Source organism: Mizuhopecten yessoensis, unplaced genomic scaffold, assembly GCF_002113885.1.
Source record: "Mizuhopecten yessoensis strain PY_sf001 unplaced genomic scaffold, ASM211388v2 scaffold10377, whole genome shotgun sequence".
Lineage (NCBI taxonomy): Eukaryota > Metazoa > Mollusca > Bivalvia > Pectinida > Pectinidae > Mizuhopecten > Mizuhopecten yessoensis.
Window position 1 is genome coordinate 163,442 of NW_018408516.1, and position 15,181 is coordinate 178,622.

The 15,181-nt window shown below is 38.8% G+C and overlaps 1 protein-coding gene across 1 annotated transcript in view; it reads right to left on the reverse strand.

Moving 5' to 3' along the window:
- LOC110460372 (inositol 1,4,5-trisphosphate receptor type 1-like) overlaps window positions 1-15,181 on the reverse strand; it is a 150,222-nt gene that overhangs the window by 67,120 nt on the left and 67,921 nt on the right. The window contains 5 exon segments of the mRNA XM_021513245.1: window positions 3,459-3,568; window positions 4,126-4,285; window positions 4,829-4,979; window positions 10,905-11,060; window positions 12,254-12,349. Of these exon segments, the coding sequence (XP_021368920.1) occupies window positions 3,459-3,568; window positions 4,126-4,285; window positions 4,829-4,979; window positions 10,905-11,060; window positions 12,254-12,349 (673 nt within the window).

Sequence of the window (15,181 nt, forward strand, 5' to 3'; positions counted from 1 at the left end):
TAGGTTTCATTCGCTCTGAGGGCAATGATTGGTTGTGGTTGTGTCACTGACCCCTCTGAGGGTGATGATTGGTTGTGGTTGTGTCTCTGACGTAGTGTCAGCAAGAATGTAGGTTGCTTTCCCTCTGAGGGCGATGATTGGTTGTGGTTGTTGTGGTTGTGTCACTGACATAGTGTCATCAAATATGTAGGTTGCATTCCCTCTGAGGGTGATGATTGGTTGTGGATGTGACACTGACGTAATGTCAGCAAGAATGTAGGTTTCATTCCCTCTCAGGGCGCTGATTGGTTGTGGTTGTGTCACTGACGTAGTGTCATCAAATATGTAGGTTGCATTCCCTCTGAGGGTGATGATTGGTTGTGTCACTGACGTAGTGTCAGCAAGAATGTTGGTTTCATTCCCTCTGAGGGCGATGATTGGTTGTGGTTGTGACACTGACATAGTGTCAGCAAGAATGTAGGTTTCATTCGCTCTGAGGGCAATGATTGGTTGTGGTTGTGTCACTGACGTAGTGTCAGTAAGAATGTAGGTTTCAATCCCTCTGAGGGCGATGATTGGTTGTTGTTGTGTCACTGACGTAGTGTCAGCAAGAATGTAGGGTTCAATCCCTCTGAGGGCGATGATTGGTTGTTGTTGTGTCACTGACGTAGTGTCAGCAAGAATGTAGGTTGCTTTCCCTCTGAGGGCGATGATTGGTTGTGGTTGTTGTGGTTGTGTCACTGACATAGTGTCATCAAATATGTAGGTTGCATTCCCTCTGAGGGTGATGACTGGTTGTGGTTGTGACACTGACGTAATGTCAGCAAGAATGTAGGTTGCATTCCCTCTGAGGGCGATGATTGGTTGTGGTTGTTGTGGTTGTGTCACTGACATAGTGTCATCAAATATGTAGGTTGCATTCCCTCTGAGGGTGATGACTGGTTGTGGTTGTGACACTGACGTAATGTCAGCAAGAATGTAGGTTTCATTCCCTCTAAGGGCGATGATTGGTTGTGGTTGTGTCACTGATGAACTGTCAACAAGAATGTAGGTTTCATTCCCTCTGAGGGGGATGATTGGTTGTGTCACTGACGTAGTGTCAGCAAGAATGTAGGGTTCAATCCCTCTGAGGGCGATGATTGGTTGTTGTTGTGTCACTGACGTAGTGTCAGCAAGAATGTTGGTTTCATTCCCTCTGAGGGCGATGATTGGTTGTGTCACTGACGTAGTGTCAGTAAGAATGTAGGTTTCAATCCCTCTGAGGGCGATGATTGGTTGTTGTTGTGTCACTGACGTAGTGTCAGCAAGAATGTTGGTTTCATTCCCTCTGAGGGCGATGATTGGTTGTGTCACTGACGTAGTGTCAGCAAGAATGTAGGGTTCAATCCCTCTGAGGGCGATGATTGGTTGTTGTTGTGTCACTGACGTAGTGTCAGCAAGAATGTAGGGTTCAATCCCTCTGAGGGCGATGATTGGTTGTTGTTGTGTCACTGACGTAGTGTCAGCAAGAATGTAGGTTTCATTCCCTCTCAGGGCGCTGATTGGTTGTGGTTGTGTCACTGACGTAGTGTCAGCAAGAATGTTGGTTTCATTCCCTCTGAGGGCGATGATTGGTTGTGGTTGTGACACTGACGTAGTGTCAGCAAGAATGTAGGTTTCATTCCCTCTCAGGGCGATGATTGGTTGTGGTTGTGTCACTGATGAAGTGTCAACAAGAATGTAGGTTTCATTCCCTCTGAGGGTGATGATTGGTTGTGTCACTGACGTAGTGTCAGCAAGAATGTAGGTTTCAATCCCTCTGAGGGCGATGATTGGTTGTTGTTGTGTCACTGACGTAGTGTCAGCAAGAATGTAGGTTTCATTCCCTCTGAGGGCGATGATTGGTTGTGGTTGTCACTGATGTAGTGTCAGCAAGAATGTAGGTTTCATTCCCTCTGAGGGCGATGATTGGTTGGGGTTGTGTCAATGACGTAGTAGTGTCAGCAAGAATGTAGGTTTCATTCCCTCTGAGGGCGATGATTGGTTGTGGTTGTGTCAATGACGTAGTAGTGTCAGCAAGAATGTAGGTTTCATTCCCTCTGAGGGCAATGATTGGTTGTGGTTGTGTCACTGACGTAGTGTCAGCAAGAATATAGGTTTCATTCCTTCTGAGGGCGATGATTGGTTGTGGCTGTGTCATTGAGATTTACCCTTGCTGTATACCTGCATCTCCCTAGAGTTTTAGTACAATATGGTCTGGGTTCAGTGTTGCAGTTTCTACGTTATTGTGGCACTAGAAATAAGCTGCTGGAAATACAGACCCAAAACAACCTCCAACACATAAATTCCCTCACAGAGTAAGGGATCATGTAGCAGTATGTGTTTGAGTAAGGCTGTTCTCCTACTCTCCTTATTGTGTTTACTATATGTCTGTCATCTCTTGGCACATAAATAATGTGTCTATAAGTAGTATCCTTGGGATTAGATAAGTTATTAGCTAAAACAAATATTATGTAAATAGAGGATCTGACATGAGTGATTATGTAATATTGAATTTATTGAACAAGTTTATTAATTTCATATTAAATCAATAAACGAGTTTAATAGGTTCAATATTACATGAACACTTGTGTTAGATTCTATTTATTATATAAATAGAGAAACACTCTTTTTCTTGGCACGTCTCCTCTATATAAATTGTACCGATGGCTGACGAAAGGACACAATATATGCATTTTGTTTGGAGCTTGCTGCGCCACAAAAAATAGTTTCAGAAACTTCTTCTCGTGAAGCTTTTCAATGAACAAACAATCATTTAGGTTTTCTTCATCAACCAATGTTTTAATAATTATCATAACAACATTAATAATATTTTTTTATACGGAAACCATTCAGCGTATTGGCGTTTACGCAAATAGCAGTGACGTCACATAGTTGGCACAACGGGGCATGCACTGTAAAGGTACACGTGTTTGCCATTGATTGTGTGTATGTCGGAGAAGTTCAAGTGGAATTTGAACATGCATGTGTTAAATTTGTGTGAAGCTAACATTCGTGTTTATATAATGTTGAATTTATTAAACTTGTTTGTTAATTTTATTCTCCCAGTGCCCCTGCCTCTGCTATCAATGCAAACAGTAACTCTGTCAGCCATTTTGTTTACAAACGAAGAAGTTGTAGTGCGTAGTAATATGACCTGTTTCCCACGGTGACGAGACTCATTGACATGTTTATTGTACGTGTGCTATATCGTTTTTATTGAACGGCAATATTACACAGAAATAGCCTGTATTATATAATAAATTAATATTACAATGTAAAACTTAATCATTTACACCAAAATGAGCTTATAGGTGTCCTGTCAAGTCAAGATGTGTGCATAGCATTGGAATTCTACATGAAAGACTTCAGCTAACTTTTAGGTAGTTATTTTTTGCTAATTTTAATTTGACCAGTAATATAGAAGTGACAGTTCCCCAGCTGCACGTGTGTAGACCTACCTTCAATATTTCAATGATTTTAAGCTTGGTGTCCATGACAAGTGTGTCGGCCTCGCCCCCATCACCATTGCTACGGGTGGAGATCACGTTGGAGATGGCTTTGTCAGGACCTGGCAATACAAAAACATTATTCATACAGTAAATAACAACATTTTTTGTCATTTCAACTGTTCACAGCTACTTTTACAATAGTTTTGTCTTTCAATATTGCAGATCTCCAATGAGTTTTAATTGATTCATTTATTTATTAAACGAGGTGTCTTTTGTTGGTTGAACAAGTAATGTTTCTCCAATACATAGCTAACCTCTAAAATTTCACAATTCTGCAATAGGTCTTAGATTGTTTTATTGTTCTACCTCCCATTTGTGAGGGTTATTTACTCTTTTGAGTTAACATTGTGATGAGATTGTCTCAAACTGTTTATATTGCAATGTCAACAGCAATACTCTTCAATACATGTACTTTTAAGAACAGAAAAGATAAACTTTGGCAGAATGAAGAACTTCATTATAACTATAGGGCAAAGGTAATTAACAATGAACTTTAACTTTATATAATACAATTGTTTAATTTTTGAGTCCAGTGTATTGGAAACTAACTTTAACTTTATATTATTTAAGATACTGTCATAAATGACCAAACAATACATGTTAGAGGACTGGTTACCATGGTCACTGAGGGAGACAGGCTGTCTCACTTTACCCACGCCATGTAATTCCTTCTCTGGCGCGAAGTCGAGAATGTTGAGGAGAGTTTTCGTGAGGCGCAGGAGATTACTGAAGGAGTAGAATCCAAAGTAGATAAGCTGTTTGGCCAAGTTCACCACCTAAAACAGGAAATGGCACCGTAAATAACTCGCTGAAACAGGAAATGGCACCGTTAATAACTCGCTGAAACAAGAAATCACAGCATCATTAACAAGAACCACACGATCATTTTTGAAACACTAGAAACAGAAACTACAACATAATTTACAATAGAAACAGGAATCACATCCTAATTCCGAACACTCTAGAAACTTAAATCACAGTCATTTGAAGACCTAGAAACAGGAATCATAACATTAATCATTTGTCACTTGCTATCATATACACTGTCTTGAAACAAGAAATTATATGGATCAGATGTGATGATTATACTTTACAAATAAAAAAAAACATATCCATGAGTCACAGCTGAGATACAATAAATAGGCAGTAATTTTAAAGGTAATGATAATTATGATATGTCAGCACAAAAACTTATGAGGTCCTTCTGAACTCTCTCCTTTAAAACAACTTCAGAATATGGCAACTATTCAAAACCCAGAAAAGGTTTCAAGCCATTTCATGGCAGGTTGACTGAATTTATTTGTTTAAGAATCACTTACTTCAAATGTGAGTTTGTTTTGTTTCTTGTCTGCAAAGGCACCTTCTTGGCTAACGACGTTACAAAGGTAGTCTTCTACGAATAGGATAGTACGGGAGAACCGGGGCTTCACCTTCTCCTTCTCCGGGTCCTTACCAATGTTGGACTCGTAACTACACAGATAAAGTCAGACTTGTCAATTACACAAATACAGTGAATGTTAGACTTGTAACTACACAGATAAAGTCAGACTTGTCAATTACACAAATACAGTGAATGTTGGACTCGTAACTACACAGATAAAGTCAGACTTGTCAATTACACAAATACAGTGAATGTTGGACTGGTAACTACACAGATAAAGTCAGACTTGTCAATTACACAAATACAGTGAATGTTGGACTCGTAACTACACAGATAAAGTCAGACTTGTCAATTACACAAATACAGTGAATGTTGGACTCGTAACTACACAGATAAAGTCAGACTTGTCAATTACACAAATACAGTGAATGTTGGACTCGTAACTACACAGATAAAGTCAGACTTGTCAATTACACAAATACAGTGAATGTTGGACTCGTAACTACACAGATAAAGTCAGACTTGTCAATTACACAAATACAGTGAATGTTGGACTCGTAACTACACAGATAAAGTCAGACTTGTCAATTACACAAATACAGTGAATGTTGGACTCGTAACTACACAGATAAAGTCAGACTTGTCAATTACACAAATACAGTGAATGTTGGACTCGTAACTACACAGATAAAGTCAGACTTGTCAATTACACAAATACAGTGAATGTTGGACTCGTAACTACACAGATAAAGTCAGACTTGTCAATTACACAAATACAGTGAATGTTAGACTTGTAACTACACAGATAAAGTCAGACTTGTCAATTACACAAATACAGTGAATGTTGGACTCGTAACTACACAAATAAAGTCAAACGTGTCAATTACACAAATACAGTGAATGTTGGACTCGTAACTACACAGATAAAGTCAAACGTGTCAATTACACAAATACAGTGAATGTTGGACTCGTAACTACACACATAAGGTCAGACTTGTCAATTACAAAAATACAGTGAATGTTGGACTTGTAACTACACAAATAAAGTCAGACGTGTCAACTACACAAATACAGTGAATGTTGGACTCGTAACTACACAGATAAAGTCAAACGTGTCAATTACACAAATACAGTGAATGTTGGATTCGTAACTACACACATAAGGTCAGACTTGTCAATTACAAAAATACAGTGAATGTTGGACTTGTAACTACACAAATAAAGTCAGACGTGTCAATTACACAAATACAGTGAATGTTGGACTCGTAGCTACACAGATCAAGTCAGACTTGTCAATTACACAAATACAGTGAATGTTGGACTCGTAACTTCACAGATAAAGTCAGACGTGTCAATTACAAAAATACAGTGAATGTTGGACTCGTAACTACACAAATAAAGTCAGACATGTCAATTACACAAATACAGTGAATGTTGGACTCGTAACTACACAGATCAAGTCAGACTTGTCAATTACACAAATACAGTGATTATTCGACTTGAAACTACATATACACAAATACAGGCAATGTTGGGCTCCTAACTACACAAATATAAAGTCAAAGATGAACTTGTAACCACACCAGCAATGTCAGACTTGTAAACTACAAAAATAAAGTCAACATTGGTTTTATTTTATTGACAATAGTTTGAGATTTGATCACACTTTTTGTTTAGTTATACAATGACATTTTGTTTACAAATAAAAATGTATTATTTTATAATTATTTTTTCCCATCTATATAATTATTTTTTCCCATCTATATAATTATTTTTCCATCCAAAATCCACAGGAGACCTACTGAAGGGACAGGATGATTTGATAATGGACTTAACTATTATCATGATAGGCAGCTATTTTTTGGTTAAGATATGATTTTACAGTCGATTAGATCAACTACGTACTACACACCCTCATTTCCTACAAACTGGATAACTCATGAAGTATCTACATCGACTACGTACTACACACCCTCATTTCCTACAAACTGGATAACTCATGAAGTATCTACATCGACTACGTACTACACACCCTCATTTCCTACAAACTGGATAACTCATGAAGTATCTACATCGACTACGTACTATACACCCTCATTTCCTACAAACTGGATAACTCATGAAGTATCTACATCGACTACGTACTACACACCCTCATTTCCTACAAACTGGATAACTCATGAAGTATCTACATCGACTACGTACTACACACCCTCATTTCCTACAAACTGGATAACTCATGAAGTATCTACATCGACTACGTACTACACACCCTCATTTCCTACAAACTGGATAACTCATGAAGTATCTACATCGACTACGTACTACACACCCTCATTTCCTACAAACTGGATAACTCATGAAGTATCTACATCGACTACGTACTACACACCCTCATTTCCTACAAACTGGATAACTCATGAAGTATCTACATCGACTACGTACTACACACCCTCATTTCCTACAAACTGGATAACTCATGAAGTATCTACATCGACTACGTACTACACACCCTCATTTCCTACAAACTGGATAACTCATGAAGTATCTACATCGACTACGTACTACACACCCTCATTTCCTACAAACTGGATAACTCATGAAATATCTACATCGACTATGTACTATACGCCCTCATTTCCTACAAACTGGATAACTCATTAAGTATCTACATCGACTATGTACTATACCCCCTCATTTCCTACAAACTGGATAACTCATGAAGTATCTACATCGACTATGTACTCTACACCCTCATTTCCTACAAACTGGATAACTCCTGAAGTATCTACATCGACTACGTACCACACACCCTCATTTCCTACAAACTGGATAACTCATGAAGTATCTACATCGACTACACACTTGTAACAAACCCTCATTTCCTACAAACTGGATAACTCATGAAATATCTACATCGACTACATACTTGTAACAAACCCTCATTTCCTACAAACTGGATAACTCATGAAGTATCTACATCGACTACGTACCACACACCCTCATTTCCTACAAACTGGATAACTCATGAAGTATCTACATCCACTACGTACCACACACCCTCATTTCCTACAAACTGGATAACTCATGAAGTATCTATAGACTTAATAACACTGTTGTATGTCAAACACTTGATGTATGTTAAACAAGAACTTCATTCAAGCTGAAGCGACAGTGTGGGTGGAATGACGGCTGATTGCACGTACTATGCTCCATATGAAGGAATAAAATGCAATATATCTGCTGTTTGTTGCATGGATAACTTTGACACAGTTGGAACAATCCTCATATGTCACTTTAGTCCGCAGGAGACACCAAAATACAGTACATTTAAGGTACAGATTTTTTCATAATTAAATTAATAGGATCACAATGAGAACTAATGAAAATTAGTCAAGTCAAAAGGAGGAAATACTTTAGATAATGTCAGCGAAGTCAGTTGTATCATGATAAAGCAAACAATTACAAATTAAAACAGAAATATGAAGTAAGTTTAAGATAGATTGGAACTATTGAGATGAAACTGTCAGCATACTTATGAGTACTGTACAGAAACACAAAAATATTCTACTTTGAAGTCGTAATAACTATACAGCAGTAGAACAACAGCACTAAAACAGGTGTGATGTTATTGATAGGCACCTGCTGTACATGTTGTGGTATGATAAATACAGACTCAGAAAAATACCTGTGATCTTCAAATTCAACACAGGTAAAATCACATCACTTGGATCTCAAGGTTCCTGCTACTTTTAACTTAATACATGAAAAAAATCTTATAATTTTCTGAACAAAGTAGAATATATGAATGTGACAAATAAATATTTTATCAAGTAAAACCATGGTTAAAGAGGAGTATATCTTTGACATTTTCTACAAGAATGAAACATAAGCTCCTTTCAACATAACCGGGCAATGCTTCTGAACACTTCAAACACCAAATTTAAAGGTAGTGTTTCTTCTGTTCAGGAAAGATGCGTCATACTCTAACAGTCTACAATGGACATACCACATAAACCAAACCTAGAACACAGGGCAAACTAAATCTGCTCTCTTCAACATCAACATCAATCCTACATGCATGTTTTCTCGGGTACATAAGTGATTTGATTAAGATCTGACGTCACACACAAAGAGGGAAGCAATAAAGACTTGATATCTAGGGGAGGTAACTCAGAACTGGGTATAAGGTTTACAACAGTACAGATTTAATTAGTTTAAACCGTGTAAAATACAATGTACACAAACACATTGGAACGGTGATGAGTTATCATAGAAATTAGTCAGACTAGTCCACCTAACAATGATCCCATGAAAAACATTACCAGGGCCAAAATCAAACATGTTTTCTGACATTATTAAAGTTTTTATTTTCTTATTTCCTTTGCTGATTCTTTTACTGTGGCCAAATAAATATATCTTGTTTTTTATTCTTTGAGAAGGTATGATGTAATGATAAGCATCACTTTGTAGGATTTTCACAACTGCCTAATGTTTAGTTAATTGGTCTTCATTTAAAACTTTATAACAATTTAAGTCACAGACACCTGGCAATTTTGGGGGGGATTTCCCAATATCAATTTTAATTTCACAAGCCATTCATCATTTTACTACTCTATGCTTCTTTTTAGCTTTATGACAAAAATAAGCAACAAAAGTTCATGGGATGGCGTAAAAAAAACGATAAAGGACAGAAATAGGAAACAAATATATTTTTATTTGGCCTCAAGCTCCCATTAATTTACCAGAGAATTAGTTTTACTGATATTCAGGTAATCTTTCGTTTCAACTAAGGATTTATGGCTGAGTGATCTGATGATAATTATAACTTGCATCACCAATGCTTTCGAATCTCACATTAAAATCAGGGTTCATTGCTAAGGAAAAGAGTTTATGGATTGAGGTCCAGAGCAGTAAATGCACGCTTCTTGATATGAGGTGTGTTAATAAAAGTTTTATTTATTTTTATTATTTCAAAATGTTTATATTGATATCTGAATGAAGGACTATTAATATGAATCTTAATTATCACAGGCACAGAAGCATATAAAATATTCCATCATCATTTAGAAGCAGCATTTACTCTCACGACATTTTGTCAATAACTGCAAAGGAGTGAAGCAAGTTAATGGTTGGAGCATGTGTTTGTCCATGCCACCTACTTCTCTGTTTCCCGTGTACTATCGTATCTGAAATGTTAGATGCATTCTGTATAAACCTACAGCATGACTGATCAAGTTTCATTGTAATGTCAGATACAACCTTTATATCACACACTTATAATCACAACTGACAAGTGACAACCCATTGGAGCTGCTGACATTATTATCGCATACCTATCCACAAAGATGTGACAACCTGAGTCTTTAACCCAGGTAGATTAATCATGCTATAAACCTGGGTGTGTTTGTGTAGTCTGTGTTGTATGTAGAGAAAATAGGACTGTACCCTTTTTCTAAACATTTTCTTCAGGTTGGTAAGTATGGATTATGAAGACTATGAAAAGTTCTTTTTACACAACTCTTATTGGTTGTGCAAAATGAACATTTCAAAATAGGACACCCTGTTCTTCTGTTGACATACCGGTAATACTATATTCAGATAGTTAACCTTGTATGCAAGTAAAGACAACACAAATATATCATTGATGATGTTTCGCTGCTTCTTTGTTTTAATAACTAAATTTTTAAACATGATTGAATGTCTAATTTTCATATAAAAGTTATGATTAACTGAAGCATTCATGATTTTTTTCTGAAATACGGGAAGGGAAATACTAGATCGGTGTTAAAACAGACATTACACAGTCAATGTCACTTAATATTAAAAGTTGTCAACTTTCTTTAAAGACATCTCCCAAGAAACATTGATGTTTTATCAACAGTTTTATTTTCAGTTCAGATAAGTCAAGCTACTGGTATTTGGTATTGTTCTGTGTTAAAGCTTAGAACGCTGTAACAACATCATCAGAATTCTTCTGAAAAAAATAAGGGAGTCTGCTGGTTCATACTCACTCCTCTATGGAGATCTGTGTTGGGATCTCGGACCACAGGCGAGCGTATTTGACAGGTTTGATGATTTCCTGAGGATCCCTGTCTACATGCATGTGTAACATCAATCTACAGAAGGAGGCGCGCAGGTCATAAGGCAAGACCTCGTCAGACACACACCTGTGAATAGCCGTCATCAAAGTAAGAACAGCCTCAAGCAGTTGACATGTAACAATTTACAAATAGTTTCAGCCTTTTTGTCTGCTTAGTGTTGAAATCAAGAATGTTTGATGGCATTTAAACTCTGTTGTCATGGTAGGGACATGTCTTCCTCCAATACGATTGTGGTGTAGCATTAAAACATGACTGTCATATTACATCGTTGTGTTGAAATAAAACAGTTAAACGAAGGAGACATTTTTAAACATATTCAGTGACAACTGAAGCCATAATACATATAAGTATTTAGGTTTTGTCTTTATCTTATATTTGAATACAATTTAAAGTTTTTATAACTGTAAATCAGATCTATATCAATTTGAAACTTTCATACAAATCAAATCTAAATCAATATAAAGCTTACCTCATTAGAATCAAATCTCTATCAATATACAACTTTCCTTAGAATCAGATCTATATCAGTATAAAGCTTAAAATTACCTAAGAATTAGATCTATATCAATATAAATCTTACCTGAGAATCAGATCTATATCAGTATAAAACTTACCTGAGAATCAGATCTATATCAATATAAAGCTTACCTGAGAATCAGATCTATATCAATACCAGAGGCCCAAGGGCCTTAGCGGTCACCTGAGTTATATCATAGGTACTGGTACCTTTATTTTTTTGTTTAGATGTGATGTGGAAATCAGCATGTAAACTAAGTGAAATACAATACTTGTCATGTCATCAAAGGATAAGAATTTGAAAATATTGGTAAATGTTCCTTTTGGGGCCCTGCCCTAGCCCCTGGGGATGGGCCAGGAATCCCAATACTCTCACCAAAGATGATTCTGACTAAGTTTGAGCAATTTTCTGCTGAAAATGGATAAAATATACCCAAAAGTATTATTTCCCTATATAAACTAAAGTAAACTTTAGCCCCTCCCCAAGGGAGAACGGATAGCTCGGGGGTCCTGAAATTTACAATTTAAATAAAGCCCCTGATGATCTTTCTTTCCATGCAGAGAAAATGACTGTAGTACCTCTTAGTCTGGAGAAGAAGATTTTTGAAATATTGATTAATTTTCCATCCATTGGTTCTTGAGAAGCAGTTGAAAATTTAAAAAGGTTTACGCACGATGCACGACAGACAGTGTACGACGACGGACGGAAAGCGATTAGAATAGGTCACTTGAGCAAAGCTTACCTGAGAATCAGAGCTATATCAAGCTGTTTGGAAAGGGCATTGATGGCAATATACTGCCTGTCTAGACACATGTGAGAAAACAGATCTAGTTGGTGTCTGAAATATAAACAAATATATCAAAGATGATGTCATTTCTGACTTAATGTTACAGTGTTTCTAATGGGTAGAAATACCCTATAATATTGTCCTGAAGAAGTACACTGTAAAGGCAAAACTGGTTAACACAATAAAATATACAAACTTCACCCCTTCTCTTGTTGCTTTTGCTTTTGAAATAGATGTGAACTTTTCACTATAATAGCCCTGCAAACTTTTAGTTTTCAGGTGAGGAGCTAAGGACCCATGAAAATATTTTTGAAGAAACAATCGTATTTTATTTGCAACTTTAACAGAAAGTCTAACTATAAGGTATAAATTATCTGACAGATGGACCAGCGAAAAAAAGGCAAACAGTTTTAAAATGCTCCACCTTTTATGTTGCACACAATAGAGCATGTTTATAAAAGGAGTTTCTAACAGATCACATGATATAAAACACACTACATAACATAAATATATACATTTTGTATATATTTTACAATAAAGTATATTTGGATAAACTTGCAAAGAGTTGGTAAACAAATTTGGTTACCATCCAGTGGGTAACACCCTGGACGAGATTTCATTGGTCATTCTTTAATTCTGAAGTCACTTTACATTGCTTGGTGCTGGCATCTTCCATTCTGACGTCACGATTCATGGCAATTGTTCCCTCGTTCAGAAAAAAGGATGACGTATTTCCAAGTAAAACATATGAATTTCTGGATTAAATTTGAAAGTTATGACAGAAAAGGTCTTCAATCTCGAGATGGCTGGTTATCATGTTTATCCAACTCTCATTAGCTAATTTTTAAACTGTAAAGTTAAACTTGATAAACTTCGCTTCTTTACACAATCATAAAATTAACCACTTTGAATAAGATAAACAGGCTAACCAACCATCACTCATTGTGAAGCCTGTCTGTATTCCTGTCTGGTGGACACAGAAGTGTATTCTTCTCTACCAAACCTGTGGTACCTGTAGATACATCATAGTATTACATCACACCTCACCTACCTAAGTACACTAGGATGTCCTGGTCCTCGGAGTGCTCCCCCAGACCCTCATACTACATCACACCTCACCTACCTATAGTACACTAGGATGTCCTGACACACCTCACCTACCTAAAGTACACTAGGATGTCCTGGTCCTCGGAGTGCTCCCCCAGACCCTCATACTACATCACACCTCACCTACCTATAGTACACTAGGATGTCCTGGTCCTCGGAGTGCTCCCCCAGACCCTCATACTACATCACACCTCACCTACCTAAGTACACTCGGATGTCCTGGTCCTCGGAGAGCTACCCCAGACCCTCATACTACATCACACCTCACCTACCTATAGTACACTAGGATGTCCTGGTCCTCGGAGTGCTCCCCCAGACCCTCATACTACATCACACCTCACCTACCTATAGTACACTAGGATGTCCTGGTCCTCGGAGTGCTCCCCCAGACCCTCATACTACATCACACCTCACCTACCTATAGTACACTAGGATGTCCTGGTCCTCGGAGTGCTCCCCCAGACCCTCATACTACATCACACCTCACCTACCTATAGTACACTAGGATGTCCTGGTCCTCGGAGTGCTCCCCCAGACCCTCATACTACATCACACCTCACCTACCTATAGTACACTAGGATGTCCTGGTCCTCGGAGTGCTCCCCCAGACCCTCATACTACATCACACCTCACCTACCTATAGTACACTAGGATGTCCTGGTCCTCGGAGTGCTCCCCCAGACCCTCATACTACATCACACCTCACCTACCTATAGTACACTAGGATGTCCTGGTCCTCGGAGTGCTCCCCCAGACCCTCATACTACATCACACCTCACCTACCTATAGTACACTAGGATGTCCTGGTCCTCGGAGTGCTCCCCCAGACCCTCATACTACATCACACCTCACCTACCTATAGTACACTAGGATGTCCTGGTCCTCGGAGTGCTCCCCCAGACCCTCATACTACATCACACCTCACCTACCTATAGTACACTAGGATGTCCTGGTCCTCGGAGTGCTCCCCCAGACCCTCATACTACATCACACCTCACCTACCTATAGTACACTAGGATGTCCTGGTCCTCGGAGTGCTCCCCCAGACCCTCATACTACATCACACCTCACCTACCTATAGTACACTAGGATGTCCTGGTCCTCGGAGTGCTCCCCCAGACCCTCATACTACATCACACCTCACCTACCTATAGTACACTAGGATGTCCTGGTCCTCGGAGTGCTCCCCCAGACCCTCATACTACATCACACCTCACCTACCTATAGTACACTAGGATGTCCTGGTCCTCGGAGTGCTCCCCCAGACCCTCATACTACATCACACCTCACCTACCTATAGTACACTAGGATGTCCTGGTCCTCGGAGTGCTCCCCCAGACCCTCATACTACATCACACCTCACCTACCTATAGTACACTAGGATGTCCTGGTCCTCGGAGTGCTCCCCCAGACCCTCATACTACATCACACCTCACCTACCTATAGTACACTGGGATGTCCTGGTCCTCGGAGTGCCCCCCCAGACCCTCATACTACATCACCCCTCACCTACCTATAGTACACTAGCATGTCCTGGTCCTCGGCGCGCTCCCCCAGACCCTCATACTCCATCACACCTCACCTACCTATAGTACACTAGCATGTCCTGGTCCTCGGCGCGCTCCCCCAGACCCTCATACTTCATCCCCCCTCGCCTACCTATAGTACACTAGGATGTCCTGGTCCTCGGAGTGCTCCCCCAGACCCTGAGATCATAGTACTACATCACACCTCACCTACCTTTAGTACACTAGGATGTCCTGGTCCTCGATGTGC